This window comes from Geotrypetes seraphini, chromosome 16, assembly GCF_902459505.1.
Source record: "Geotrypetes seraphini chromosome 16, aGeoSer1.1, whole genome shotgun sequence".
NCBI lineage: Eukaryota > Metazoa > Chordata > Amphibia > Gymnophiona > Dermophiidae > Geotrypetes > Geotrypetes seraphini.
The window spans coordinates 37293779-37321643 of record NC_047099.1 but is presented as its reverse complement, the minus strand read 5'-3'; the positions used below and the strand labels follow the sequence as shown (position 1 = coordinate 37321643).

Genomic DNA, 27865 nt, shown 5'->3' with positions numbered 1-27865 from the left:
GACGAGTGTGACATGTGCCCAGGAGAACCTGAGTTCACTGAGTGTAAATAAAGTGTATCAGGTCTCTGTTGGCAGCTACTGAATAGTCTCAGCCTGCATTTGGGGCTTTGGATCTGGGAGGGGACAGCTGGCAAAACTGCAGCAGGTCCTGCAGGCGAGGGGTGGCTGTGGCTCTGCTCCATGAGCTGACTGGGAAGGGAGGATCGTTCAGCCCCAGCTGACTGCCTGTGTCATCGCCCCAGTCAGTGGGATCTCAGAGAGGCAGCTCGAAAGCTACCTGCCGGCCTGGGGTAGCAGGAGTGGGGGGCTGCTCTGTGATTCTGCTCCTGCCAGGCTCTGGGTCGTGCCCTCCTTCATCTGCAACTCTTAACCTGCTACCCCTAGACAGAGGATCCGAAAGAGCATGGAGCATACGGGGCCATCAGGACCAGGACGCCTACTGCTGATTCTCCTCGTGGCTCTGTGGCCAGAGACGTCGGCCCGGCAGGAACTGCAAGGTAGGGCAAGTCTGAGTCCTCCCTCTGCTCACAGGAGCCTCCTTTGTCTTCAAATTCAATTCACTGGCAAGTTTTAGGCGCTTGCTCTCCCTCTTCCACATCACAGAGAACTGGATTTGTGCTGGGAGCAGTTCTTAAGAGTCCTCTCAGCTCTTTTCAGGATTTCACTAAGTGAACATTTCCTTAGCTCGATCCTTTCTTTATAAGACTTTGCTGAGGTTTGGGAATGAGCTGCAGGAGAGCAGCTGATCTTAGGGGCTTCCACACGGGCAAACAAGAGAAGTAGCCTAGTAGCTAAGAGCTACAGGCTCAGAGTTCAAATCCCACTCTGCCACCCCTGCTGCATGAGTGAATCATTTCACCCTCTATTGCACCAGGTCCGGCTGAGCTGCTTCTCAACCCTTTTCTGGAGACACACCAAGCCAGCTGGGTTTATATGTGATATAACTACTTTGTAAACCCCGGGCAGAGAAATTACTATTCTACCTGAATTGTAGACCAATCCAGACCTGAGGGAGGAGAAGGGGGAAACCTGAGGGGCATGGGTGTGATCCTGGAAGGCACAAGAAAAAGAGAATGACCTGGGGGATGAATCAAAGGGGATTAGGTGGGATGCTTGGAGGAGAAGGAAGAGGGAGGAGGTGGTCCAGCCCTGGACTCTTGCACACTGGCACATTACTAGTTCAGCTGTATGGTAGAGATGGGTTTAGTCTCACATACACTACCAGCGATCATGCAGCCTGTCTCGCATTCCTGTAGCAGCTACTTCCTTCAGAGAGCAGTCAGATAAAAGCATGGCATTGGATGTGCACAGCCAACCTTTGTCAGCAGGTGAGGAGGGGGAGGGAAAGGGTTAACAGCGAGTGGAGAGATTTTCTTTGACACAGCGGGGCCGTTCCCACCTGGCACAGCTCAATGGCGCCACCCTGTGGGGAATGATTTTCTCAGCGCAAGGCTGTCCTCTTCCATGGCCATCGTGAAGGACTGCAGATGTTCTGCCCTCTTCTTCCCATCCCCTGATCTGCAACACTAGAGGAGTTCCCCGGTGTCCTGTCACCTCCTGAACTCTGCTCCTCTTTCCCCCCTATATTGTAACAGTACAGGAGTTATTCAGAGATAGAGATTAAACCCCACTCCATCCCCTTTACCCATACACTTCTCTGGGTCCCCGCCTCATCCTTTTTAATCCTGTTTGTAAGATAGGTCTTAAATAAAATGTTCTTTTCCCTCCTTTCACCTCGGCAGTGGTAGACCTCCTTACCGTCAGCGAGGCTAGACAGATGGCCAGCGTGGTGGATAAGATCAGAACCGAAATGCTGGCGGTGAATGACCTGTACCTCATCAGCACCTTTCGCCTGCCTCCAAAGCTTGGGGGGCTGCTCTTTGGACTCTACTCAAAGAAGGACAACACCAAGTGGTTGGAGGTTTCCATCGTTGGGAAGCTCAACAAAGGTGAGGCTGAAGGGCGAGGATGGGGGCAGTGTTTGGGAGACAAAGGTGGCAGTGGAGGGGGTGCGCGTATCTCTTCAGTCTCTGAGTCACGGAGGGTTAAATGCTCCATACTGATATTGTGAGCCAACAATCGCGATGGTTCATTGTAGTCGGTGAATCCCGACGTGGCCAATCCTTTGCTGCTACTCTACAATTTTTTGGGACTTTTTTTCTGTTATCCCATTTTTACCATGGACCCCTGACGAAGGTTTGTCCGAAACACGGACCGTGTCGGGTCCCTTGATTGGTAAAAGGGTTTGCATATAATTATTTTGTCACAATAAATTTTGCCTACGTCTTGTACAGATCTGCAGTTTTGTTGTTTGCTCTCGGTTGGTTTTTTACTGCAGTTTAGGTTGGGACCACCCTTTTCTCCTTGTTTTGTTGCTCCATACTGATATTGTACCGCAATCTGGACTTCCCAGGAAAAGCAAAGAAATCTCTCTGCACCTGAAGCACTTTCATTTTTTTTAATAAGAACTCAATAAAGCAGGGACTCCCAACCTGTCTTGGGGGAGTCCAAGCCAGTCAGGTTTTCAGGGTATCCACGACAAGGTGACCCAGACCCGAGTCTCAGCCTGTCTGTCCGACATTGCTGCTTGGCTGTCTCATCACCAACTAACACTGAATAGGGCTAAAACGGAGCTGCTCATATCTCACCTAAACCCGCTTCCCCTGCTCTCTGTCTCTGTGGACAACACTCTCATCCTCCCTGTCTTGTCGGTTCGCAATCTCGGGGGCCATCTTTGACTCCTCCCTCTGCTTCTCCGCCCAGATACAACACATCGCTAAAACTCGTCGCTTCTTCCTCTATAATATTACCAAAATCCGACCTTTCCTCTATGAGCACACTACTGAAACTCTCATCCACGGCTTCCAGAACTTCCCACTTAGATTACTGCAACTCGCTACCCTCAGGTTTTCTTTCTACAATCTTTCTCCCCCTCCAACCCATCCAAAATTTGGCTGCACGACTCATATTACGTGAGAGCTGCTATACTCATGTTACCCCTCTCCTAAAGTAACTTCTTTGGCTTCCCATCCGTTTCTGAATACAATCCAAACTCCTCTTACTCTCCTACAAATGCATTCACTCAGCTGCCCCTCATTAGCTCTCTTCCACTTCTCCCCCCTCCCATGTTCCCCCCTGTGAGCTCCGCCAACTCCAGACTCAGCGCCTTCTGTCTTGCTGCGCCGTATGCCTGGAACAAACGGCCTGGATCCCTAGGGCGGGCTCCGTCTCTGGCAGTGTTCAAGTCCAAGTTAAAAGCTCACCTCTTGGATTCTGGTTTCAACTCCTAACTCTTCGCACCTTGGGTTCTGTCTGTCCAAATGAGATTGTAAGCTCTTCAGAGCAGGGACCGTCTATAAATGTCAGCCCACCTCTTTAAGAATGCTTTCAACTCCTAACTCTTCTCACCTTGGGTTCTGCATCCCTAACCCTCTATGTCATGTCTGTCCGTCCAAGTTAGATTGTAAGCTCTTCTGAGCAAGGACTGTCTAATCTCAAAATGTACAGCACTACATACATCGTTCAGTGATAAAGAAATGTTAAATAACAGTAGTAGTAAGGAGCAATTTGCATACATATTCACGGTCGATATCCTGAAAACCAGATTGGATGGGTATCCTCTCGGACATGTTTGGGAACCACGGCATTAGGACATAACTTCATCATCCCCTCACCCATATCCCTGGCCTCCAGTGGGGGGGGACCAGACCGCGCTCTACTGGAATTGTCTGGAAAAATCCCAACGTCACCACTGACCAGCTGACCTTCTGCTCTCGTAACAGTGCCACGTATTTGCGTAGAAAATGTCTTTTATCAGTTTGAAATACATGCGCCGGAATCTTCGGCGAGAATCACAATGTCCGCTTTACCCTCTTCGAGCAAGAAAAATTTCTCTGGTCCAGGGAACGCCACGAGATCTGTGAAACCTTCCAGCCAGGACTTTGGAGTCAGAGTCGTGGAGTCGGAACCAATTCTAGGGTTGCTGGAGCTGGAAAAAAAAATGTACGGACTCCGACTCCGATTCCGACTAAGGTGCGCTCACCGATTTAACTCAGGCTAATCGCTAATGCGTGCATGTTAGTTTATGGATGCGTTAGTGTTTGCTGTGCACTAATTTGATTAGTGCGTGCTAATCGGTATTTGATTAACTTATTTTTTTCTTTTCAGGAAATAATTTGTGCAATTGATATTGAAGAGTGAAGACGGCATTTAAATTTTATATTAAAACAATGCCTTAATCTCGAAAAGAAAAAGGTTATGCACCCAATTGACCCCTTTTACTAAACCGCGATAGCGGTTATTAGCGCAGGGAGCTGCGCTGAATGCTCTGCACTGCTGCCGACGCTCATAGGAACTCTATGAGTGCCGGGAGTAGCACGGAGCTTTCAGCGCGGCTCCCTGCGCTAATAACCGCTATCGCAGTTTAGTAAAAGTGTGTGTGTGTGAGGGGGGTTATTTCTTTTAAAAGGGCTTTTTTCTAACCTTCCTGCAAGGATTCTTAGCCTCTTTTTTTAGATTTAGTAAGTTTTGTCTTATGTTTAATGTTACTCATGTTTAAATAAATAACCCCCCTCCCCCCCCTTTTACAAAACCTTAGCACGGTTTTTAGCGCCGGACGCGGCGGTAACAGCTCCGATACTCATAGAATTCCGATGAACGTCAGAGATGTTACCGCCACGGCCGACGCTAAAAGCTACGCTACGGTTTTGTAAAAGGGGGAGGGGGGAGATAAATTAATAAATAATACAAAAAGCCACAACAGCATAGATACAGCCTTTACGGGGGGGGGGGGGGGGTGCTGAAAAGGTCTCAGCCCAACCAACTAGCTTCCAAAATTCTGAGCGCTATTTTGCCACTGCAGCTGAAAAGAGGGTTATCTTATTTTCGTTAAGCGCCAATTTACAGAAACGCAATTCTCTGTTTTGACATTTTTTTCAGATCATCGACTGAACCCTATCCACGTCATTCTCTTCTTGGTTGGGCTGAGAACTTTTCGGCAGCCCCTGGTAGAGTGAAGAGCTTCAGTCTCTGGTCACCAGAGCCGATACTGTGATGTCATAATGGCTCATTCCACCAATAAGAGCCAACCTGATCAGTGAGGTCACAAGGGCTTGATTGTCCTATACTTGGCTCACTTTTAGTACATAGGAGGGGGTGCTGAAAAGTTCTCAGCCCAACCACCCAACTTCCTATATTCTGAGCGTTATTTTGCCACTGTAATTGAAAGGAACGCTATCTTATTTTCGTTAAGTGCCAATCTGCAGAAACCAAATTTTGACATTGTTTCAGATCATCGACTGAACCCTATTCACGTCATTCTCTTCTTGGATGGGCTGAGAACTTTTCGGCAGCCCCTGGTAGAGTGAAGAGTTTCAGTCTCTGGTCACCAGAGCCGATACTGTGATGTCATAATGCCTCATTCCACCAATAAGAGCCAACCTGATCAGTGAGGTCACAAGGGCTTGATTGTCCTGTACTCCCCTCTGCCTTCCAACCCAACCAGCTGATTAACCCTTCCCGTTAACTGTACCCACGACATCCTGTTTGTCTTGGCTGTTTAGATTGTAAGCTCTTTGGAGCAGAGACTGTTTTCTTCTTGTCTGTGCAGCACTGCGTGCGTCTGGTAGCGCTATAGAAATAATTAATAGCAGTGTATTCTAGCAGTGCTATGCAGAAACATGTAATTCATTCCAGCATTAATATTGTTCAGAAGACTCTTTGAGTGCTGACCGTTCCTCCTCAATTGCCTCGCAGTTCTTCTGCGCTACGTGCGGGAAGACAGCAAACTCCATGCGGTCAGCCTGCAGAATGCCAACCTGGCGGATGGGCGGAGTCACAGCCTGATCGTGCGGATGAGCGGCCTGCGCCGGGACACGCTTTCCCTGGAGCTCTACATGGATTGCAAGCAGGTGGACTCCAGTGTGGGGCTCCCGGACCTGATGGTTATCCCTCCGGCGGAGGTGGAATCTGTGGAAATTCGGACAGGTCACAAAGCATACCTTAGAATGCAGGTGAGAGAACCCCTGGTTGTGTTCCAGCCCTGTCAACCATTGATGAATTGAACAAGAAACTAGGTACTGTTTTCAGGAATGAGAAATTTAATTACAAGCAGTCCCCGGGTTAACCCTTTCAGGACCAAGGGACATATTTGTCCCATAACTTTAAAATCCTATAAATTTTGATTGGGATAGTCTACAGTTCTAAATTTGATATGTACGGATTCCATAGGATACTGCCTTTATGTAAACAAACTGGTTCCGACATTCATTCATTAGCGTCGGTGCCAGATTGACGAGAAGATTCACTTGCCACACTGTCCATAAGCCAGAAGTTTGATTTTTTAAAAAAAAAATAATGATATTTCACAAAAAAAATCAATTTTTTGGCATCTGCAAGCCCTTTTTACCATAAAAATGTCGTCAAAACCACAAAAATTGGCCTACGATCCTTATGGTCCTGAAAGGGTTAAGAACGAGTTACGTTTTTAAAGCTGTTCTTAAGTCGGATTTGTATGCAACTCAGAACTTGTAGATGTTGAGATTCTTGCTGCTTCCCTCTACTCCCAGCTGACAAAAGGGTCAACCGTCCCTACCGGTGTTCCCTCTAAGGTACAGCAAACACATTGTTCTTAATGTGGCCAGGCATCATTTCCTGAATCTGCTGCTGGAGAAGCGCAGGAGTCTCTGCCACTGGAAATACTGCTCAGTGAAATCATACGAAGCTGCGACTGCGTTCTTAAGTACGAGTCGTACTTAAGTCGGGTGTCTGTAATAGAGAGTTGCGTGGGGACAGAAATGCCACCCATCCCCGCCTGTCCCCGCCAGGACCCTCTCCGTCCCCACCCGTCCCCGCCAGGATCCTCTCCGTCCCCACCCGTCCCCGTCAGGATCCTCTCCGTCCCCACCCGATCCCGTCAGGATCCTCTCCGTCCCCACCCGTCCCCGCCAGGATCCTCTCCGTCCCCACCCGTCCCCGCCAGGATCCTCTCCGTCCCCACCCGTCCCCGCCAGGATCCTCTCTGTCCCCAACCATCCCCACCAGGATCCTCTCCGTCCCCACCCGTCCCCGCCAGGATCCTCTCCGTCCCCACCCGTCCCCGCCAGGATCCTCTCTGTCCCCAACCATCCCCACCAGGATCCTCTCCGTCCCCACCCGTCCCCGCCAGGATCCTCTCCGTCCCCACCCGTCCCCGCCAGGATCCTCTCTGTCCCCAACCATCCCCACCAGGATCCTCTCCGTCCCCACCCGTCCCCGCAAGGAATTACCTCCATCCCCGCCCGTCCCCATAAAAAGCAGCAGTTACTTCTGACAGGATCATCAATTCCACAGTTTCTTTTGTGTTTGCACTGCTGTTTTCCTGGTGGAATCTCTTTGGTGGAATCCTTTTACTAAGGCTGACGTGTCCATTATATTCTATGGACAAACTCTGCTTCCAAAGCCTTCCATCCCCTTGGGAGTCCCTTGGGCCAGAGGTCGTGTACCCGTGGGAGTCCCGTGGGTTAGGGGGGGGGATTCCCGCGGGATCCCCACGATTCCCGTTCCCGTGCAGACCTCTAGTCTGTAACTCAGGGACTGCTCTGGAATTGATTTATTATTTAAAAACAATTTTAAAGAAGCCAAGCAGTCGTTGTAAAAGTCATGTCTCTGCTTGCTGGTTTCTGCATCTTCCACGTCCTAGTCTCCTCCTCTATATCCCATGCCGAGGGTCCTGCAGAAGTGATCTGTATGTACGGTCCCTTGCATTGTCACTTCGCTGTGTTTGTACAGTCTCTTACATTGTAAACCGCTCTGAACTGTTTGTGGTATTGCGGTATGCAAAAATAAAGTTATTATTATTATTATCTGCAGTGGATGGTTGGCTCTCATACTTGCATAGAACATTATCATTTGTCCTGTGATATCATCGATTTTGCCCTCTTTGCCCCCTCACTTTTCCTCCTGCCCTGCCCGGTCCTCCCTGCTTCACACTGTCACGTTCCCGTCCTTTCTTTATATTAGGGTGCCATAGAGTCCATGAAGTTAATTCTGGGGGGATCCATGGCTAGGGTCGGAGCCTTGAGCGAGTGCCCCTTCCAGGAAGATGAATCTATACAGAACACAGGTAACGTCAGATTACGTAAAATTTCATTACACAAAAGACATGCAGAACACAAGGGGTTAAACTTACACACTTAACCGAACGCGTAAGACACACTTCTGTCCACATGCCACGCAGAGCTCAGGGAAATGCCACAGGGTGTGACTTTTCAAGCGCACACGTCACGAGTCCGCCACTAGATCTGAACATTACCCATGCCTGGGCTGAAGCAAGCCGCTGGTAACTGGTTTGATGACTGGTTTCTCCTCTCTCTCTCTCTCTCTTCTTCCCAGTGAATGGCGTGATCAATTCTATCCTAGGTGAGTTTGGTTATTATTTCTTGCTGTAGCCCGGACTGTAGGGCAGCGGACTGTCTGAGCTAGTGTTGGGCACCCCATTTGTTCTTTCTCTTAGATACACTATTTTGTGGGGTGCAAAGATTCCATTTCCACATCCTTATACAGGGGGAGTCCTCGTATTAAGGCATGCCAAATGCTAAGACCTGTTATATTCTAGCGCACCTTAATAATAGGACCCCACAATTGGATAAAACGGTCCCTGTGTTCAGTTAAGCTGCACCAATTTACCATCTTTGAGACTTGAAATATTCTCCCTCCTTCTCCCTAAACGTTTTTGTCTTGTCTTGTCTGTAAGCTCTAGGGAGCAGGAACTACAGCTTCTGTAGCATGCTGCCTACACCCTATGAGGCTATGTACAACTTCGGAAGTGGTAGTAGCAGTTGCGCTGGCTTGGGGGGGGGGGGGGTCCCACACGTGCCACTGTTTGTGGGTTTGCCCCAATCGGGGATGCCTTCAAAAAAAAAACGAGAGGATATTCTTTGGCCACCAGAGAGCAGCATGCTGCCGCCAGAGAGCCTGTGGGGAGGTTTCCGAGAGATTTCTCAACCTTTTGGTCCTGAGGGGGATAATGCTTGCAGGGCGGGGGGTTTTGTCCGCAGGCTCTTAACCAGTTTGTAAGGGCTGGTCACACACGCAGGCGTTCCCTTTTAAGCATGATGTAGGGGCAAGGATCATGTGATCACTTTCACCTGCTGGTTGAGTTTTGAAGGTATGAAGGGGCAATATACTTCTGTCTGCAGCAGGGAATATCTCTCCCTGTTGCAGTGCTAAAGTATATACATATTCTTCAGCGTGTAGGTTGCCTTGAGCTTGGGTAGTCTCAGACAGCTGATTATTGAGGGAAATGCCATTTACACAAGTATGAGTGGAGGGGTGGCCTTGTGGTCAGAGGAACTGCCTCGGCATCCTTGAGGTTGTGAGCTGGATTCCCACTGCAGCTCCTCGTGACTCTGGCCAAGTCACTTGACACTTCATTGCCCCAGGTACAAAATAATTACCTGTCTAAAATCTGTAAACCGCGTTGACGGTAACCACACAGAACAAGCAGTCTATCAAAGTCTCATCCATTATTGATAACAGAACCTTCCTGTTTATTTTTAAGTTACAGTAAGTAAACTGTCATGGTTTCAATGGACTTGGGGTGTAGCTAGGGGGTCTATGGGTCTAGGTGTAGCTGAGTCTTTGGTTGGCAGACCAGAATTAGTAAGAAGAACATGGAGCATGAGTGGGTGAAGCTCAGAGCCTCGTACAGCAACCCACAATCACTCCCAGGTTGCATGGGCTAGCAGCACCCCTCTCTCTGAAGATCAGGCTAGAATCCCTCTGTGATTCTGCAGTCATATTTCTGGTTCAGAAGGGACAGCCTCCCTCCCCCATCTCTCCAGGAAAAGGTCTCTGTATCTCACATCCGGGTTTTCACCTCTCAGGGGATCAGACGAAGGCCTTGGTCCGGCAGCTGGCCCTCTTCAACCAGGTGCTGATGGAACTAAGAGAGGATATCAGAGACCAGGTGAAGGAGATGTCTTTGATCCGAAACACCATCATGGAGTGCCAGGTGTGTGGTAAGTAACAGAGGGGATTGCTGCCTGTCCAGCCTAGCTCCAAGCGTCCCTGCTGCACCCTATGACCCCTCTCTGTTTTACAGGGTTCCACGACCATCGGTCTCGCTGTAACCCCAACCCCTGCTTTCATGGCGTTGACTGCATGGAGACTTATGAATATCCTGGTTACCGCTGTGGACCTTGCCCTCCTGGCTTCAAGGGAAATGGAACACACTGCTCTGACATTGATGAGGTAAAGGCTCGTTTCTATCGTCTGTCTGTCTATCCAGTCCCACACTTGATGCTCAGATCTGTTGGTTTGCTTTCGTGTTTTTGGTTTTACAGTGTTCTCATGCTAACCCCTGCTTCTCAGGCTCCAAGTGCATAAACACAGCTCCTGGATTCCGCTGTGAGCTCTGCCCTTGGGGCTACAAGGGTAACATCATTTCTGGAGTCGGAGTGGACTATGCCAAAGCTAGCAAGCAGGTGAGATACCTGGAACATGTGAGGTTCTTAGCTCAGGTGAGATACCTAGGATGGGTGAAATTCTGAGCTCAGGTGAGATACTTGGAACAGGCGAGGATCTGAGCTCAGGTGAAATATCTGGGATAGGTGAGATCCTGAGCTTGGGTATGATACTTGGGACAGGTGAAGTTCTGGACTCAGTTGAGATACCTGGGATGGGTGAAGTTTTGAGTTCAGGTGAGATACTTGGGACAGGTGAGGTTCTAGAATCTAGTCTAGTAAGATACCTGGGATGAGTGAAGTTCTGAGCTCAGGTAAGATATCTGGGATAGGTGAGATTCTTGACTTAGTTGAGATGCCTGGGACAAGTGAGGTTCTGACCTCAGGTGAGATACTTGGGACAAGTAAGATTCTGGACTCAAGTAGAAATGCTTGGGATGGATGAGGTCCTGAACTTAGATGAGTTACTTGGGACAGATAAGGTTCTGGACTTAGTTGAGATACCTGGGACAGGAGAGGTTCTGAGCTCAGGTGAGATACCTGGGATGGGTGAAGTTCTGAGCTCAGGTGAGATTCTTGGAACAGGCGAGGATCTGAGCTCAGGTGAAATACCTGGGACAGGTGAGATTCTGAGCTTGGGTGTGATACTTGGGACAGGTGAAGTTCTGGACTCAGTTGAGATACCTGGGATGGGTGAAGTTCTGAGCTCAGGTGAGATTCTTGGGATGGGTGAAGTTCTAGACTCTAGTCAGATACCTGGGACGAGTGAGGTTCTGAGCTCAGGTAAGATATTCGGGATGGGTGAGATTCTTGACTTAGTTGAGATGCCTGGGACAAGTGAGGTTCTGAGCTCAGGTGAGTTACTTGGGACAGATAAGGTTCTGGACTCAAGTAGAAATGCTTGGGATGGATAAGGTCCTGAACTCAGATGAGTTACTTGGGACAGATAAAGTTCTGGACTTAGCTGAGATACCTGGGAGAGGAGAGGTTCTGAGTTCAGGTGAGATATCTGGGATGGGTGAGGTTCTGAGCCCAGGTGAGATACCTTGGAAAGGTTCTGGACTCACTCGAGGTACCCAAGATGGGTGAGGTTCTGAGCTCAGGTGAGATATCTGGGATGGGTGAGGTTCTGAGCCCAGGTGAGATACCTTGGAAAGGTTCTGGACTCACTCGAGGTACCCAAGATGAGTGAGGTTCTGAGCTCAGGTGAGATACCTGGGACAGGTAAGTTTACAGATGTGTTCATTCCCTCAGGGATGACGGATGTTGATTTCTTTTCCTTTCTGGCTATAGATTTGCACAGATATTGATGAATGTAATGACGGAAATAATGGAGGCTGTGTTGCGAACTCCATCTGCACAAATACTGTGGTAAGTACTCATTGACCTCTATAGTACCCTCATAGTTGGTCCCGCCCTACCATTTCCGCTCTTGCTTCCCTTAATCATCTTTCTACACTACAGCATTGTACACAGTGCGTAGCAAACAGACGACTTGGTGTAGCAGAAACACTGCTGTGCGGAAGTAAATGTAAGAGGCAGACCTGGTCCTGGGGAAGGGACCTGCCTGCACCTCATGCAGGTTCTCCTCATGGGGTAATTCCAAGATTGTGCCCAGTTGAAGGTATCATGGGCTGGAAAGAGTCCAGAAACTGTAGACTTGTTATTTTGCTGTGTGGCCACTTGCAGCTTGTGTCTTCTTGTGTCGGTTGCAGGGCTCCTTTAAGTGTGGCCCCTGCAGGACGGGCTTCATTGGGAACCAGAGTCTGGGCTGCATGCCCAAGAAGTCCTGTGTCAGCCCTGCCTTCAACCCCTGTGATGTGAATGCACATTGTGTGTTTGAGCGGAATGGCGAGGTCTCTTGCGCGGTAAGAACTTCCTGGGACCAAAACGAGGGAGGGGGTCCTCTAGGCTCAGCTGTGATCCTTTATTTCTTCTCTTCCCACCGCAGTGCAATGTGGGCTGGGCAGGGAATGGTCATGTGTGCGGCCACGACACTGACATCGACGGATACCCAGATCAACCAATGCCCTGCATAGATAATGACAAACACTGCAAGCAGGTGAGCATGGAACCCCCAAGCTGGAGTGGCAGAGCAGAAAATCGTTCTAGACCCCGTGTCTCATGGGAATTGCTTCTGATCTCAACTGGGTCAAGCTTATCCACGTGTTTATACATGTTTTCAAAATGTAGTAGATTAGTGAGACTAGGCTTTTCTTGGCTGAATCATGACTATCAATGTGTTCAGTAATTTTATATTTTAGAAACATTTCTGCTGGGGTTTTTTTTCCTGTTGCTGATATCAGGTTCAACAGTATATAGTTTTCCTACATTGACTAGGAGCCCTATTAAAAAATTGTAATTATGTTGGTCACTCTCAATTCTTCAAATATAATTTTAATGATATATTAAAAATTACTAATCTGTAACTTCAGGTTATTGAATCCTTTCAGTACTTTGGGATGTATACCATCTGGCCTAGGTGATTTGCTATTTTAGTTTGCCCTATTACGTCTGCCAGATTCACTGGATATTTGTTTCAGTTCTTCTAAATCAGCACCTGCGGCCTAGATAAATACCATTGATCAGGGCCAGTCACTGATTTTTAGCAACATTATCTGGATAATGCTTCTGAAAATATATAAACCGCCCCAGTGCTGTCCTAAGTGGTTCAGATAACAAGCATTTGCCATAGTGAACTCTGGTTCTCGAAAGCTCATAAATTGGTTAATCTATAAGGTGTCACCTACATCTGTCATTTTCATCCGGATAACAGTGGCAGTTAGAATACCTGGACATTTAGTGCTGCTGTGGCACTGAATATCCAGGTGTATGTTTTAATGCTATGGTCAGCATTTAAGAGAAATATCAATCTCAAAATTTAAATATTGATGCATTAGTCTCTCTGCCATGGCCTTGTTCTCCCTCAGTACTCCATTTACTCCTCAGTCATCTAATGATCCAACTGATTCCTTCACAGATTTCTTGCTTCAAACGTATCTGAAAAAGCTGTTATTACTTTTAAAATTCTCTTTTTGCCTGCCTTACTGATGATTTACATCTAACTTGTCAGTGCTCAAGGTGTCTCCTGTTTTCTTCATTTGTATCTCTTCCATTTTTTGAAAGTTGTTCTTTTGGCTATAACTAACAGCCTCTCACCTCACTTTTAAACTATGCTAGCAGTTATTTGGCTTTCTTTCCACCTTTTTTAATGTGTGGAATATATCTGATCTGGGCTTCTAAGATATTATGTTTAAATGTAAACACTTTGCAGCTACTCCTTTTAGCACCCTTAGTGTAATTACATGTTAAAGCAGTAGATTTCCTTCCTACCCTCCCTCTACCTATTAAACCAGGTTTGATCATATTATGACCACTATTGCCAAAAGCCCTCATTATTGTTACCTATACTGTGTCACTCTTTGCCCCCTCCTTGCAGGATAACTGTCCTCTGACTCCAAACTCTGGGCAGGAGGATGCAGACAATGATGGTATCGGGGACCAGTGTGATGAGGACGCAGACGGGGATGGGATCCGGAATGTGGAGGTGCCCCTGTATTTCTAGGGTTGTATCCTGTTTCTTTTGCCCAGAGACTGTGGATAGGGGCAGGGAAGGGATCAATTAGAGCCCCATGCATGCAGCCATGTCTGACTGTTCACATTTCACACGTCATACTTCATGTTTACTTATTATACTGCAAATTACGTACAACAGTGGTTAATCGGTTTACAATGGGAACTATGGAATGTTGAGGGTATGAAGAGGATGACATATAAGGGACCCAAAGTTATAATCAATTTATATGATGGAAACGGAAGAAGGCTGGGAATAATTTCATCTATGATACGCCATGAGGGGAGGGAGTGAAAACAATACAAAGACACTTTGGGAGCTGTACTAGGGCCAGCTGCACACACGTCTTTGGTAAGGATACTGACATGGACCTGTCCTCTATCTCCCACAGGATAACTGTCGCCTGGTCCCAAATAAAGACCAGCAGAACTCAGATACGGACTCCTTTGGCGATACCTGTGACAACTGCCCCAATGTTGCCAACAATGACCAGAAAGACACAGACAGCAACGGAGAAGGGGACACGTGTGACAACGACATTGATGGGGATGGTAAGAAGGGCTGGAGGTGGGGGTAGGGGAGTGGTTTCAGGGTTGTCACTCGTGGCAACTATAGTGAATTCAGGTATACAAGACTTCTGACCTCGTAGTACAGTTTTGTGGCAAATTTAGGATCGATTCTGGGTTGAGTGGAGCACCTCTTATCTGGCGGTGCCTCTCTTTGGGCAGAAGGGCATGTTGGGCCAGTTAGGGGCCATTGGGGTATAAGAACATAAGAACAGCCTTACTGAGTCAGACCAATGGTCCATCAAGCCCAGTAGCCCATTCTCAGGGTGGCCAATCCAGATCCCTAGTACCTGGCCAAAACCCAAGGAGTAGCAACATTCCAGAACCCCAAAGAGTAACAAGAGATTCTAGAACCCCAAAGAGTAGCAGCATTCTAGAACCCCAAAGAGTAGCAACATTTTAGAACTCCAAAGAGTAGCAGGATTCCGGAACCCCAAGGAGTAACAAAAGATTCCAGAACCCCAAAGAGTAGCTACATTCCAGAACCCCAAAGAGTAACAAAAGATTCCAGAACCCCAAAGAGTAGCTACATTCCAGAGCCCCAAAGAGTAACAAAAGATTCCAGAACCCCAAAGAGTAGCAGGATTCCGGAACCCCAAGGAGTAACAAAAGATTCCAGAACCCCAAAGAGTAGCTACATTCCAGAACCCCAAAGAGTAACAAAAGATTCCAGAACCCCAAAGAGTAGCTACATTCCAAAACCCCAAAGAGTAACAAAAGATTCCAGAACCCCAAAGAGTAGCAGGGTTCCGGAATCCCAAAGAGCAACAACATTCCATGCTACCGATCCAGGGCACGCAAAGGCTTCCCCCATGTCTTTCTCAATAACAGACTATGGACTTTTCCTCTAGGAAGTTGTCCAAACCTTTCTTAAAACCAGCTACGCGATCCGCTCTTACCACACCCTCTGGCAACATGTTCCAGAGCTTAACTATTCTCTGAGTGTGTTAGGTTAGCATGAGGCAGTGTAGCACTCCTAGTGGCATTCTTTGTCATGTGGCACCCCAAGCGACCACGTGATGACCCGTCAAATGCGTGCAGGACATTGGCGCACTGACAATCCCACCCCGACATTTGGTGCAGGACAAATGCCCGCCACCCTTTTACTTTGTTTCCGCTCTGCGGTGGGGGGGGGGGTCACTGGCACTATCATTCAGGGGGTATGTGGGGAGCAACCCCCCCACTACACTTACAACTCCCTCTGCTGCCCTCTGCTTTCCTGTTTGCGCTGTGAGGGGGTGTGGGGGGAACCCCCCCACTACACTCTCCCTCTCGTTCAGGGTGTTTGTGCGCAATGCTTTGCCGATGCGCTCTTTAGAAGATTGCCACAAACCCCCCCAATACACTTACAAATTGCACCCCGACAATTCTGGTCCCTTCATGCGTGCACTTGTCCGTGCGCACATTAGACGGAGCTGAATTGTCGGGGCTACTGTGGGTGTACCGACCACATTGCCCACCCTACCCTACAGCTGGTCCTGAGTGAATCCTTCATCAGAGTCGCTATGGTAGATGTTCAAGATCTGGTAGTGGGGCCAAGCTAAAGAGAGGCAGAGATCACTCTGTGGTGTGAGTTGCCAGGGAGAGGCTCTTATTAGAACCAGGCCCCCCAAATAAGGTTCTGGAGCTTGATGGGTGATGCTGCAAAGGGATTTGGCCAAGATATAACCTTGATGTAACCCTGCAGGTATACCTAACATGCTGGACAACTGCGCCAAGGTGCCCAACCCTTTGCAGACAGACCGGGATGAGGATGGAGTGGGGGATGCCTGCGACAGCTGTCCAGAGATCAGTAACCCAACTCAGGTAAGGAGCAGGAAACCCACCCATGAGGTCCCCATCCCAGTGGCACTGAGAGGAGGAGACCGACAGAGCAAACTGACGTACTCCATTTAAAATGTTATTGATCTGAACTGCCCTGAATCACCTTGACACTCTCACTGAGGTCCCCTCCTCTGCTGGTTCTGATTAGTGCAGCTGGCTCTGGGTGCTTGTGGCTGGCTCTATTGTATGTGTGACTGGCTCTGGGGTATGTAGCTGGCTCTAGAGTACGTTTGGCTATCTCTGGAGTGTAGGTGAATGGCTCTAGAGTGTGTGTGGTTGACTCCAGAGTATGTGGCTGGCTCTAAAGCATATGTGACTGGTTCAGGGAGTGTGTGGCTGGCTTTAGATGTTGTGGCTTGCTCTCGAGTACATATGGTTGGTTTCAGAGTGTGTGGCTGACTCTAGAGAATGTGTGGCTGGCTGGCTCCAGAGTATGCGGCTGGCTTGAGTATGTGACCAGATCTAAAGTTTGTGTGCCTGGATCTGGAGTCTGTGGATGGCTCTAGAGCAGGGGTGTCAAAGTCCCTCCTCGAGGGCCACAATCCAGTTGGGTTTTCAGGATTTCTCCAATGAATATGCATGAGATCTATTAGCATACAATGAAAGCAGTGCATGCAAATAGATCTCATGCATATTCATTGGGGAAATCCTGAAAACCCAACTGGATTGCGGCCCTCCAGGAGGGACTTTGACACCCCCTGCTCTAGAACATATATGACTGGCACTGAAGCATGAGTGAATGTCTTCAGAGCGTGTGACAGGTGTACGTGGCTGGTTTCAGGAGTGTGTGATTGACTCTAGATTGTGTGTGACTGGGTCTAGAGTACGTCGCTGGCTCTGGAGTGTGTGTGGTTAACTCCAGAGTGAGTTATTAGCTCTAGAGTGTATGTAGTTTTCTCTAGCATGTGTGTGTCTGGCTCTGTAGTGTATGCCTGGTTCCAGGGCATGTGACCAGCCCAAAATATACGTGGCTAGCTCTAGGGTGTGTGACTGGTTTAGGGATTGTGTGGCTGGCTCTAGAGTACGTGTGACTGGCTTCAGAGTGTGTGGCCAGCTCTACAGCACGTGTGGCGAGTTGGGGGAGTGTGTGGTTCCTGAGCTACACACAGCTCCATTTGCAGGATATTGATCTAAGACCCTCCTCTTTCTTCCAGACAGATGCAGACAGTGACCTGGTGGGAGACATGTGTGACACTAATGAAGACAGGTAGTGATGCCACCTTGAGGCTGAGGGTACAATGACAGGCCATGGGACTGGCAGAGGTTTGGGTGCAAGATCCCAAAGAATGAGGAAGACCCCAGGGTAGGGTAAAACCACTTAGAAGACCATTCCTCAGACCTGTTATGTGGGAGCAGCAGGTCTGATGCACTAGGATGCAGCTGGACCCACAGAACTTGAACCTTTTGTGACTTTACACCAAGCATGGATGAATCCCCTTCCCTGGGTAGAGGAGAGACACAGCTTGAGCTTCCTGGTCTATTTGCACTGAACAGTGGATGCTGGGAGAGGGGAAGTGGAGGAAGCGCTTTCAGGGGAAGCTTGCTAAACTGATGTGATCTGGCAGCCATGTAAGGGGGGGGGGGCGGGGCCTAATTCTCTCCTTGATGGGAGCTTTTATAGCAGCTCAGCCATGTGGCAAAGTGCTCGGGCAGTGCTCCAGCACTCACAGTTCCCTCCTGAGAAGTAATCAAAATCCAGAGACAAATGAAGGATCCTTGGGCAGGATTATGAAAGAGAGGCCTCATCTTCGTCTGTGAAGCTTAACCAGAAAAATATACAGGAGAACATAAGAACATGAGAATTGCCATCTCCGGATCAGACCCTGGGTCCATCAAGTCCAGTGATCCGCACACGCGGAGGCCCCGCCAGGTGTACTCTGGCCTAGTTTTAGTCCCCATATCCCTGTATGCTTCTCAAGGGAGATGTGCATCTAATTTACCCTTTCTATGTTTCTATAACCATAAGGCTCTATGACATCATAATGCAGGTGTAAAGAGCCTTAGCCTATAGGGAGAGGACATGCAAAGAGTAAGAACCTTAACCAATAGGGAGAGGAGGAGATAGTGGATGCTGCAGATGGGAATACTGGATGGTCCATTTGGCCTTTAGCTGCCATCATGTTTCTATAACCATAAGGCTCTATGACATCATAATGCAGTTGTAAAGAGCCTTAGCCTATAGGGAGAGGACATGCAAAGATTAAGAACCTTAACCAATAGGGAGAGGAGGAGATAGTGGATACTGCAGATGGGAATACTGGATGGTCCATTTGGCCTTTAGCTGCCATCATGTTTCTATGTTTATATAACCATAAGGCTCTATGACATCATAATGCAGGTGTAAAGAGCCTTAGCCTATAGGGAGAGGACATGAAAATATTAAGAACATAAGAATTGCCATCTACAGATCAGACCCTGGGTCCATCAAGTCCGGTGATTCGCACACGCGGAGGCCCCGCCAGGTGTACCCTGGCATAGTTTTAGTCCCCATATCACTCTATGCCACTCTTAAGGAGATGTGCATCTAGTTTACCCTTAAATCCTAGAACGGTGGATTCCGCAATAACCTCCTCTGGGAGAGCATTCCAGGTGTCCACCACTCGCTGCGTGAAACAGAAATTCCTGATATTTGTCCTGGAATTGTCCCCCCTTAGCTTCAGTCCATGTCCTCTTGTCCGTGTCACATTGGACATTGTAAATAAACTGCTTTCCCTGCTCCATTTTGTCGAATCCTTTCAGTATTTTGAAAGTCTCAATCAGATCTCCTCGCAGTCTCCTCTTCTCAAGGGAGAACAACCCCAGTCTCCTAAGTCGTTCCTCGTAGTCCAGGTTCTCCATACCTTTCACTAGCTTCGTTGCTCGTCTCTGCACCCTCTCCAGCAGATGCCTAACCAGTAAACTCACAATGGAATCTGTCTTTACACTTAAGGGCATTGCCAGAGCTGTTTATATGAGTGGGGTGTGGGGTGTGGGGTTTCTGAGGACTGGAATAGCAGGGGGTGGTGCAGGTCCGGAGTGAGGGGCACTGGCAGAGTGTGTGTGTGGGGGGGTCTCAGGACTGGAATTGCAGTGGGTGGTGCAGGGCAAGAGTGAGGGGCATCAACATTCCTGTGTGCGTGTGAGGCGGGGGGGGGGGGGGGGGGAGTCTCAGGGTTAGAATAGCAGGGCTTCAGCAGTGTTGGAGTGAGGGACACTGGGATGGGGTTTCAGTGGGAGGGGGGGCTTCATGTGGAGCTTAAAGGTTGCAGTGAATAGTTGTGGAGTTGTGTTTTTTTCTCTCTTATTCCAAGTGACGGGGACGGTCACCAGGACACAAAGGATAACTGCCCACAGATCCCCAACAGTTCCCAGTTGGACTCGGACAACGATGGTTTGGGAGACGACTGTGACGAGGATGATGATAATGATGGGATACCGGACTACATTCCTCCGGGACCTGACAACTGCCGTTTAATCCATAACCCCAACCAGAAGGATTCAAATGGCAAGTCCTCTCAGGCTGCCCCCTTCCCCATCAATGAGCCTTCTCCTCCATTCTTAAGCATCACATTCTGTGCAAATCCCAGCCTTCGGGAGCGGCCTTACCTAGGGTTACCATATGGCTCCAGAAAAAGGAGGACGGATTGAGAAAATCCAGGTTTTACTTCCATTCCTCTAGGATGCAGATCAGCTGCAATTGTACAGAATGCAAATGCTCCTGAGTCCCACTCCCAGCTCCCCTGCTCCTCCTCCACTTCCTGTTTTGACCTTTAGATCCTCAGATGCCACCATGGCAGTGTGTAAGTGTCTGCCAAAGCCATATTGGTGCCTCACTGCGGGTTTCAACCCTTTCCCCTGGTTAAACACTTGGAGGCTTCCCCTGGCTCCTCTGGGGCTTGTCGAGCACCTGCTCAAAAATTTCCCACCCGCTCTTTCCTGCAGGAGACGGGGTAGGAGATATCTGCGAGGAGGATTTTGACAACGACACGGTGACTGACCCCCTGGATGTGTGTCCCGAGAGTGCAGAGGTCACCTTCACAGACTTCAGGGCCTATCAGACAGTCATACTGGACCCCGAGGGAGATGCTCAGATTGATCCGAACTGGGTTGTTCTGAACCAGGTACCAACAAGCTGGGACTAAGGTGCTCGTAGGAGGGGTTGGTGGGGAGAGGAGGGTAGAAGCACAGGGACTAGAACGGAGGTGCCCCTGACCGAGGGTTTCCAGATTTTCCATTTGGCCCCCCAGGCCCACCCATCCCTGCCCCCCGCTGCCTGCTCTCATCGGGCAGGACATCTGCGCATGCGCGGATGCTCTCCTGCCCGACCCGATGTGCAGGAAAGCTTTTCAAAACCCGGACAAAGTACTCGGTTTTGAAAAGCCGTCCGGACGGCCGGCCGTGTCCTCGAAAGGATGACATGTGCGGGGTAATCCGGACGTTTGGTAACCCCACTCTGATTGCTCCATTTAGGCACGGCCGCTACTAAGGTGAGCGTGGAACTTCTGTCAGATTCTTCTATACCAGGGGCGGAGCAATGGGTGGGTCTGGGCGGGGCCACGGGCCAGCCCTGAATCTCCTGCTGAGTGGGTCGACCCACTGGCACCTCTGAACCCCATCCCCACCTCCAGAAGCACATCCCCCAATTGTAGGTTAAAATGTTATTTTGCCCAATGCAGCGAGCCTGTGTCTATGGAAATGGGATGTCTGAAAATGATCCATCCTGAGTGCAGGGGGGTTTCTCTGTGGTTCCTAACAGATTGTCACATTCTCTCCTCTTCTCCAAGGGGATGGAGATTGTCCAGACGATGAACAGTGACCCTGGCCTGGCGGTAGGTAAGGACAGTGCCCTGTCTCCCTTCAGCTTGAGATTGGATGGTGTTTTCTGTGGTTAAGCAGCATGGAGAGTGGTCACTGCCTCAAGTTACTAAAATGGGAACATCATAAGAACATACCGGGACAGACCAAAGGTCCATCAAGAGCAGTACCCTGTTTCCAGCAGTGGCTAACTCAGGTCCCAAGCAATAAAACAGATTTTGTGCTGCTTAACCTAGGAATAAGCAGCGAATTTCCTCAATAACGGCCCTTTTAGGAAATTAGCCAAACCTTTTTTAAACCCTGCTAAACTAACTGATTTCACCACATTCTCCGGCAACAAATGCCAGAGTTTAATTACACGTTGAGTAAGAAACTATTTTCCTGGATTTGTTTTAAATCTACTACTCAGTAGCTTCATCGCATGCCCCCCCCTAGTCCTAGTATTTTTGGAAAGAGTAAACAAGCGATTCACATCTACCCTTTCCATTCCCCGCAGGATTGTATAGACCTCTGTCACATCACCCCTGAGCCCCTCTTCTCTAAGCTGACAAGCCTCAGCTGCTTTAGCCTTTCCTCATACGGACGTCGTTCCATCCCTTTTATCATTTCCGTCACCCTTCTCTGCACCTTTTCTAATTCCGCTATGTATCTTTTTTGAGATGCGGCGATCAAAACTGCACACAGTATTTGAGGTGCGGCCATACCATAAAGCGATACAAGGGCATTATGACATTTTCACCTTTGTTTTCCATTCCTTTCCTGATAATTCCTATTTGCTTTCTTAGCCGCCGCTGCACATTGAGCTGAGGGTCTCGGAGCATCCTCCAAAGGCAGGTGTCCCTCATCCCCATAGCCAGATCTGCCTCCCCATGTTTACTGAGCTGTCTTCGCTAATCCCTTTGCCTCCTTCTTCTCCTCCTTTCCCATCTTCCACAGGCTATACTGCTTTCAATGGCGTAGACTTTGAGGGCACCTTCCACGTGAACACCATAACAGATGACGATTACGCCGGTTTCATCTTTAGCTACCAAGATAGCGCCAGCTTCTATGTGGTCATGTGGAAGCAGACGGAGCAGACGTACTGGCAGGCCACGCCCTTCCGAGCCCTGGCAGAGCCGGGACTGCAGCTCAAGGTCAGTTATGGTTGGCGGGAGGAGTTTCTGCAGCTGCAACACTTTCCATTTGTCCTCCATCTGCCCTAGGGTTACCATTTGAGGACATGTCTGGGGGTCTGGATGGCTTTTCAAAACCCGGTAACCCTAATCTGTCCTGATTGGTGACGGTTACCCAATGCCTGGTAATTATTGGCTTATAATAGGGCTGCATGTTAATCGCGGTTAATGCTGCGATTAACACGTTAATTATTAATCATGATTAAAAAATGTAATTGTGATGAATAATTAATCATGTGCAGCCACTTTCTTCCTTCCTTCCTCTCCCCACATGCCTGCATGCTTGCACAGTCTGGCCTCTCTCCTTTTTTTCCCCACCCAACCTAATGCTGTTGCTCTTTCCTTCCTCCCCCAGCCAGCCTACCTTTAAATCTAGCCTTTGGCTGTGCAGGCTAGTAGCAGCCCTACAGAAAGGCTGCCTGCAGCCCGCATCTAGCCTTTCCCTCTGACTGGGCCTGCCCCTTATGAAAAAAGGAAATTCCATCAGAAGGGGTGGACCGAGTCAGAGGGAAAGGCCTGGTGCAGGCCTCAGACAGCCTTTTTTAGGGCTGCTGCTGGTCTGCAGGATTGAAGGCTGGATTTAGAGGTAGGTCGGCAAGGGTATGGGAGCTGTGGGGAGGGGGAGAAAGAGAAAAAAACAGCCATCTTGGGTCCAGGGGAGGGAAGAACAGCCTCATTGGATCAGGGGGGATGAACATCCACTTTGGGCTGGAGGAGGAAGGGAATTAAGAGAACCAGGGCTGGGCCAAGAGGGGAGGAGGGAAATAGGGAGAGTTGCCCCAGAGGGAGGGAGGGAAGGAGTTGGTTGGACTTGGAGGTAGAGGGGTAGGGAGAGAGAGAGCTGGACTTGGAGGCTAGGGAGAGGGGTAAGAGAGAGGGGGAGGGGTAAGAGAGAGGGTTGGATCTGGGGGGAGATGGGGGAGAAAAAGTTGGACATAGCACCTAGGACCTGGGGAGAAGAGAGAATTGGATATTGGACCTATGACCTAGGGCTTGGGGAAGGAGGAAAGAGAGAGTTGGGGCTGGGAGCTGGAGGGAGGTGGGCGAGGGAGTTAGGGCTGGAGGGGGAGGAAGAGATCTAGATCTGGAACAGGGAGGAGAGGGAGTTGGACCGAAGGGGATGGGAGGAGAGAAGAAGTTGGACCTAAGGAGCTGGGGGAGAGAGGGAGTTGTATTTGGTTGGGGGGAAGACAGATAGATTTGGACCTGGGGGGTAGAGGGAGGGAGTTGAACCTGGAGACGTCCTGGGGGGAGGCAGCTCTGGGAGACCTGGCCCCCCCTCCCTTTGGGTTTAGTACCCATTCAATGGCTGGTGGGGTAGCTGAAGCCTCATCAGCTACAGAAACCTGCTGCTTGAGTTGCCCCTTTCCTTCCCACAGTGCTTCAGGAGCAGAGAAGTCGGGGGGATATCTCCAGCCACTGACACTTGCACTCCCGAAGCATGCTCAGTCCGTTCATAAACTGAGCATGCTCAGGGTGTGCTGGCATTGGTATCTGGGGGCCCCTACTGACTTCCTCACTCTTGAGGCAGCACAAGGAGGCAGCTTTGGCAGTGGATTTCTTCGACTGGTGGGGCTTCGGCATCCCCATCAGAAAAGGTATTATATCTAATATGGGGAGGAAGGTGAGGAAATCATGCCCCCCCCCCCAGTTCCCTCCTGTGCCCCTCATAATGGACTGCTGGCAATGCCCCGCCTATAACTGTGCAAGTAATTGTGAGATTAACATTTTTAATTGCACGATTAATCGCGATTAAAAATGTTAATCGAAAAGCAGCCCTAGTTTATAGTTCATGATTTTTGTCTATGGGTTGATGACTCACTGATGATGGCTGTTGACCGACAAATTGTGAACTATTCATAGTTTTCTTGTTGTGATTCCTTGACCACTCTTTAGTCCAGTCATGGATCTTATCCTCCTGTCCCTTCCTTTCTGTAGGCTGTCAAGTCCAAGACAGGTCCTGGGGAGCAGATGCGGAATGCACTGTGGCATTCGGGTCATACTCCAGAACAGGTGAGGCTGCTGTGGAAAGACCCCCGAAACGTTGGCTGGAAGGACAAGACTTCGTACCGCTGGCAGCTTATGCACAGACCCCAAGTGGGCTACATCAGGTGAGCGACAGCAGAGGCCGTGACAGGGTTGTTAAGGGTGGTGTGAAGAACACAACATTTCTGTCATCTTAAAAGAATTTCCGGTTCTTCATTGGGTGAACTGCCCCAAGCATAAAGGGGTTGGGACTCCTCTCGTATGAGGAAAGACTAAAACGGTTGGGGCTCTTCAGCTTGGAAAAGAGACGGCTGAGGGGAGACAGGATTGAAGTCGAGAAAATCCTGAGTGGAGTAGAACGGGTACAAGTGGATCGATTTTTCACTCTGTCAAAAATTATAAAGCCAAGGGGACACTCGATGAAGTTACAGGGAAACACTTTTAAAACCAAAAGGAGGACATTTTTTTTTTCACTCAGAGAATAGTTAAGCTTTGGAATGCTTTGCCAGAGGTTGTGGTAAGAGCGGATAGCGTAGCTGGTTTTAAAGAAAGTTTGGACAAGTTCCTGGAGGAAAAGTCCATAGTCTGTTATTGAGAAAGACATGGGGGAAGACATTGCTTGCCCTGGATCGGTAGCATGGAATGTTGCTGCTCATTGGGACTCTGGAATCCTGCTGCGCTTTGGGTCTCCGGAACCCTGCTGCTCTTTGGGACTCTGGAACCCTACTGCTCTTTGGGACTCCGGAACCCTACTGCTCTTTGGGACTCCGTAATGTTGCTACTCCTTGGGTTTTAGCCAGGTACTAGTGAGAATGGGCTACTGGGCTTGATGGACCAGTAAGGTTATTCTTATGTTCTTAACTTTGATAACAAAAGAGGGGACAGTGAATCCTAAACCCTCTTCCTCTTTGTAGTGGCAGCTGAGTGGGTTCATTCTGTGGTCTCCCTAGCAGTGTTTTCCTGTTGTGGTGCAGAACAAAACCAGGCAACTCAAACTTGGGATTACATCAGTTATCGAATGTTTCTTCCAGCGCCATCTAACCTCCCCCCCCCCCCTAAACACTCAAATCAACCCATAAGGAAGCCAGCATCCAATTAAAAAATTAGGAAAACAGGCTGAGACTGTGTCAGAGAGAGAGAAGCATTTTAAAAAGAAAGCAGCAAAGGGGAAAAAAGAATCCCCCATTAATACAAAACAATACCACTGGTGACTTCATAGGCCAAAGCCAGACCTGAGCGTTATTGTTCGCATCGCCATAGTAACAAAATCCCTGCCCGGAATGCCATAGAGGAGCAGAAAGAGTTTCTCATGCAAAGGCCGGGACAAAGCGCCAGACGTGGGGAGGGGGCCTGGGGGCTGAGGCCAGGTGCAGGGGGACTGAGAGCTCTCCTTCTCGAGCTCCCCAGTGCCCTCCACTCTTCTTCTGCCGGCTGAGGTCAGGGAGGGGCCCATGCTGAAGACACGCAGCTGCCGCATAACCTGAGAAGGGGCGAAGAGGGGTGCTCCTAGCCCACCACTACCACTCTCACCCCCTTTCTCTCAAAGGAAGGGGACGGCAGCAACCTCAGTAGATAACAGAGGCCGAGGCGTTCGGAGACGCGTCAAAACCACGCCAGACAGTCGCGCGCGGACAAAGCCGGGCCGAGAATCGCGCGCAGGACATCAGCGCGCCGGATTTTTAACTCAATTTGAAAACGCTCCAAGGGAGGCTGGGGGGGGGGGAACCCCACATTATAGAGGAAACTGAACTTTTTCCCTAAACTATAGGGAAAAAGCCTGTTTCCTCTATAATGGGAGTTCCCCCCCCCAACGGCAGCGCCAACACTGCTAAGTTAAGTGCGGTGGTACCCCCCCCCACACGACCCCCCTTGGAGCGCTTTCATATTGAGTTTAAATCCGGCGCGCTGATATCGTGCGTGCGATTGTCGGCCCGGCTTTGCCTGGGCACAGCGGCACTGTAGTCGCATCAGAGGGGGTCCTACCCCATCCTGTTTATTTATTGAGCTGTATTAATCCTGCTCTATCCTTGTTTCCAGATACGACTGAAGAGCAGTGCTTGCAGTCTTCCTGCCTCTGTTATTTTTCTTTGCCTTCTTTAATGTGTCTTTTTAATATGTTTTGAGGTTGTAAGATCCTTATGTGCATTGGCAAGCTTTTATTCTTGTGTTTTGGTTTATTGAGTGTGGTAAATAATATGAAATACTTTTATCTAATTACCTAGGACAGGGGGGGCCTGACCCCCTACAAAAAAAGTGAAAAGTTTGAATCCCGTGAAGGGCGAGTGTGCCTTTTCCTCCTCGCCCAGTGTCCTGGTCCCTCCCAGCCTGGGTAACACCTTTCTCTGTCTGCAGGGTGAAGCTCTACGAGGGTCGGAGCCTCGTGGCCGATTCCGGGGTGATCATCGACACCAGCATGAGGGGAGGCCGCCTGGGTGTCTTCTGCTTCTCTCAGGAGAACATTATCTGGTCCAACCTGCAGTACCGGTGTAACGGTGAGAGCCCCTCTTGGCTAGCATACACTCACCCTAGTGTAAGGGTGAACGCCCCGGTCCCTTGTGTCTAATAGCTAACTCTCTCTGAGGTCATGGTGAGAGACTCCCGGACGTGTCCTCAAAAAGAGGACACGTCCGGGGACATATGGTAACCCTACTCTGCATTGCTGGGCACTCGGAAGGAGTCAAAGGGTGGGAGGTTGTATCTCATGCCTCCAGTTTTGTCCTAATCTGAGTTTCCTACCCATCTTCCTTTCTCTTCTTCCCTGTATAGACACAATTCCTGAAGACTTCGAGCCTTACCGGAGGTTCTTGCTGGAAGGGAGGGAGTGAGGCAGAGGGAGTTGGACAGAAGACTGACCCGAATCACCGCGTGCCATGAATCCTCCTTTTTCGGAATCATTTTCAGGATCTGGGAAGGAGGTGGCAGGCCCATTCCCACTCTTCCTGCTGCTCTGTGGACCACCCAGCATTCAGCAACTTCCAAAGGCTCTGCCCAGCCCCAGTTGGTATCTTTGAGTTACGTACTCTCTCTCTAAATCCATGCTCACCATCAGCTCCCAGAACTACTCCTGCATCCCAACATGGTGATGGTGGAGCATGGTCAGTACTGATTTAATCCGGGGATGCATAGGTAGGAAATATTCAGTTTTAGAAAAAAAGCATTCCCTGCGTCTCTATCACTGACCCTTTGGTGCCAGCAGAATGAGGGGCACAGGAAGAGCGACACAAGAGCAGAAGATCGATGGGTGGCAGGGCACGGAGCCTTGTGGCTGGAGGTCCTCGCATTGGAATTTTGCCTTCAGTGATCCATCCCCCTGGAACTTGTTAATCTCTCTCCCATCAGGATATCCATTTACATCAGCACCCAGAGCGATACTGGGAATGCCATGGGACTTAGTATTTCCTGTACGTACACTTGTCTCCTGTGTGTCCCCAGTTCCTGTAATAATGAGTGCTAGTTCTGTACTGAGGACACTCTTTCTATCTTTCATAAAGTCTGGATTGACTTCTA

The 27865-nt window shown here is 49.3% G+C and overlaps 1 protein-coding gene across 1 annotated transcript; it reads left to right on the top strand.

The window, feature by feature from the left end:
* Window positions 1-170: 170 nt before the first annotated feature.
* On the top strand, window positions 171-27865 carry THBS3 (thrombospondin 3). Its single transcript, XM_033925322.1, has 22 exons — window positions 171-497; window positions 1743-1949; window positions 5755-6011; window positions 7999-8101; window positions 8371-8397; window positions 9864-9998; window positions 10082-10230; window positions 10323-10463; window positions 11736-11813; window positions 12158-12310; window positions 12394-12504; window positions 13882-13989; window positions 14408-14567; window positions 16270-16388; window positions 17561-17613; window positions 19697-19890; window positions 20328-20506; window positions 21170-21218; window positions 22137-22333; window positions 24311-24483; window positions 26711-26850; window positions 27125-27865. Exons 1-22 carry the CDS (start codon window positions 404-406, stop codon window positions 27181-27183), a joined length of 2886 nt encoding a protein of 961 aa, XP_033781213.1. The 5' UTR covers window positions 171-403; the 3' UTR covers window positions 27184-27865.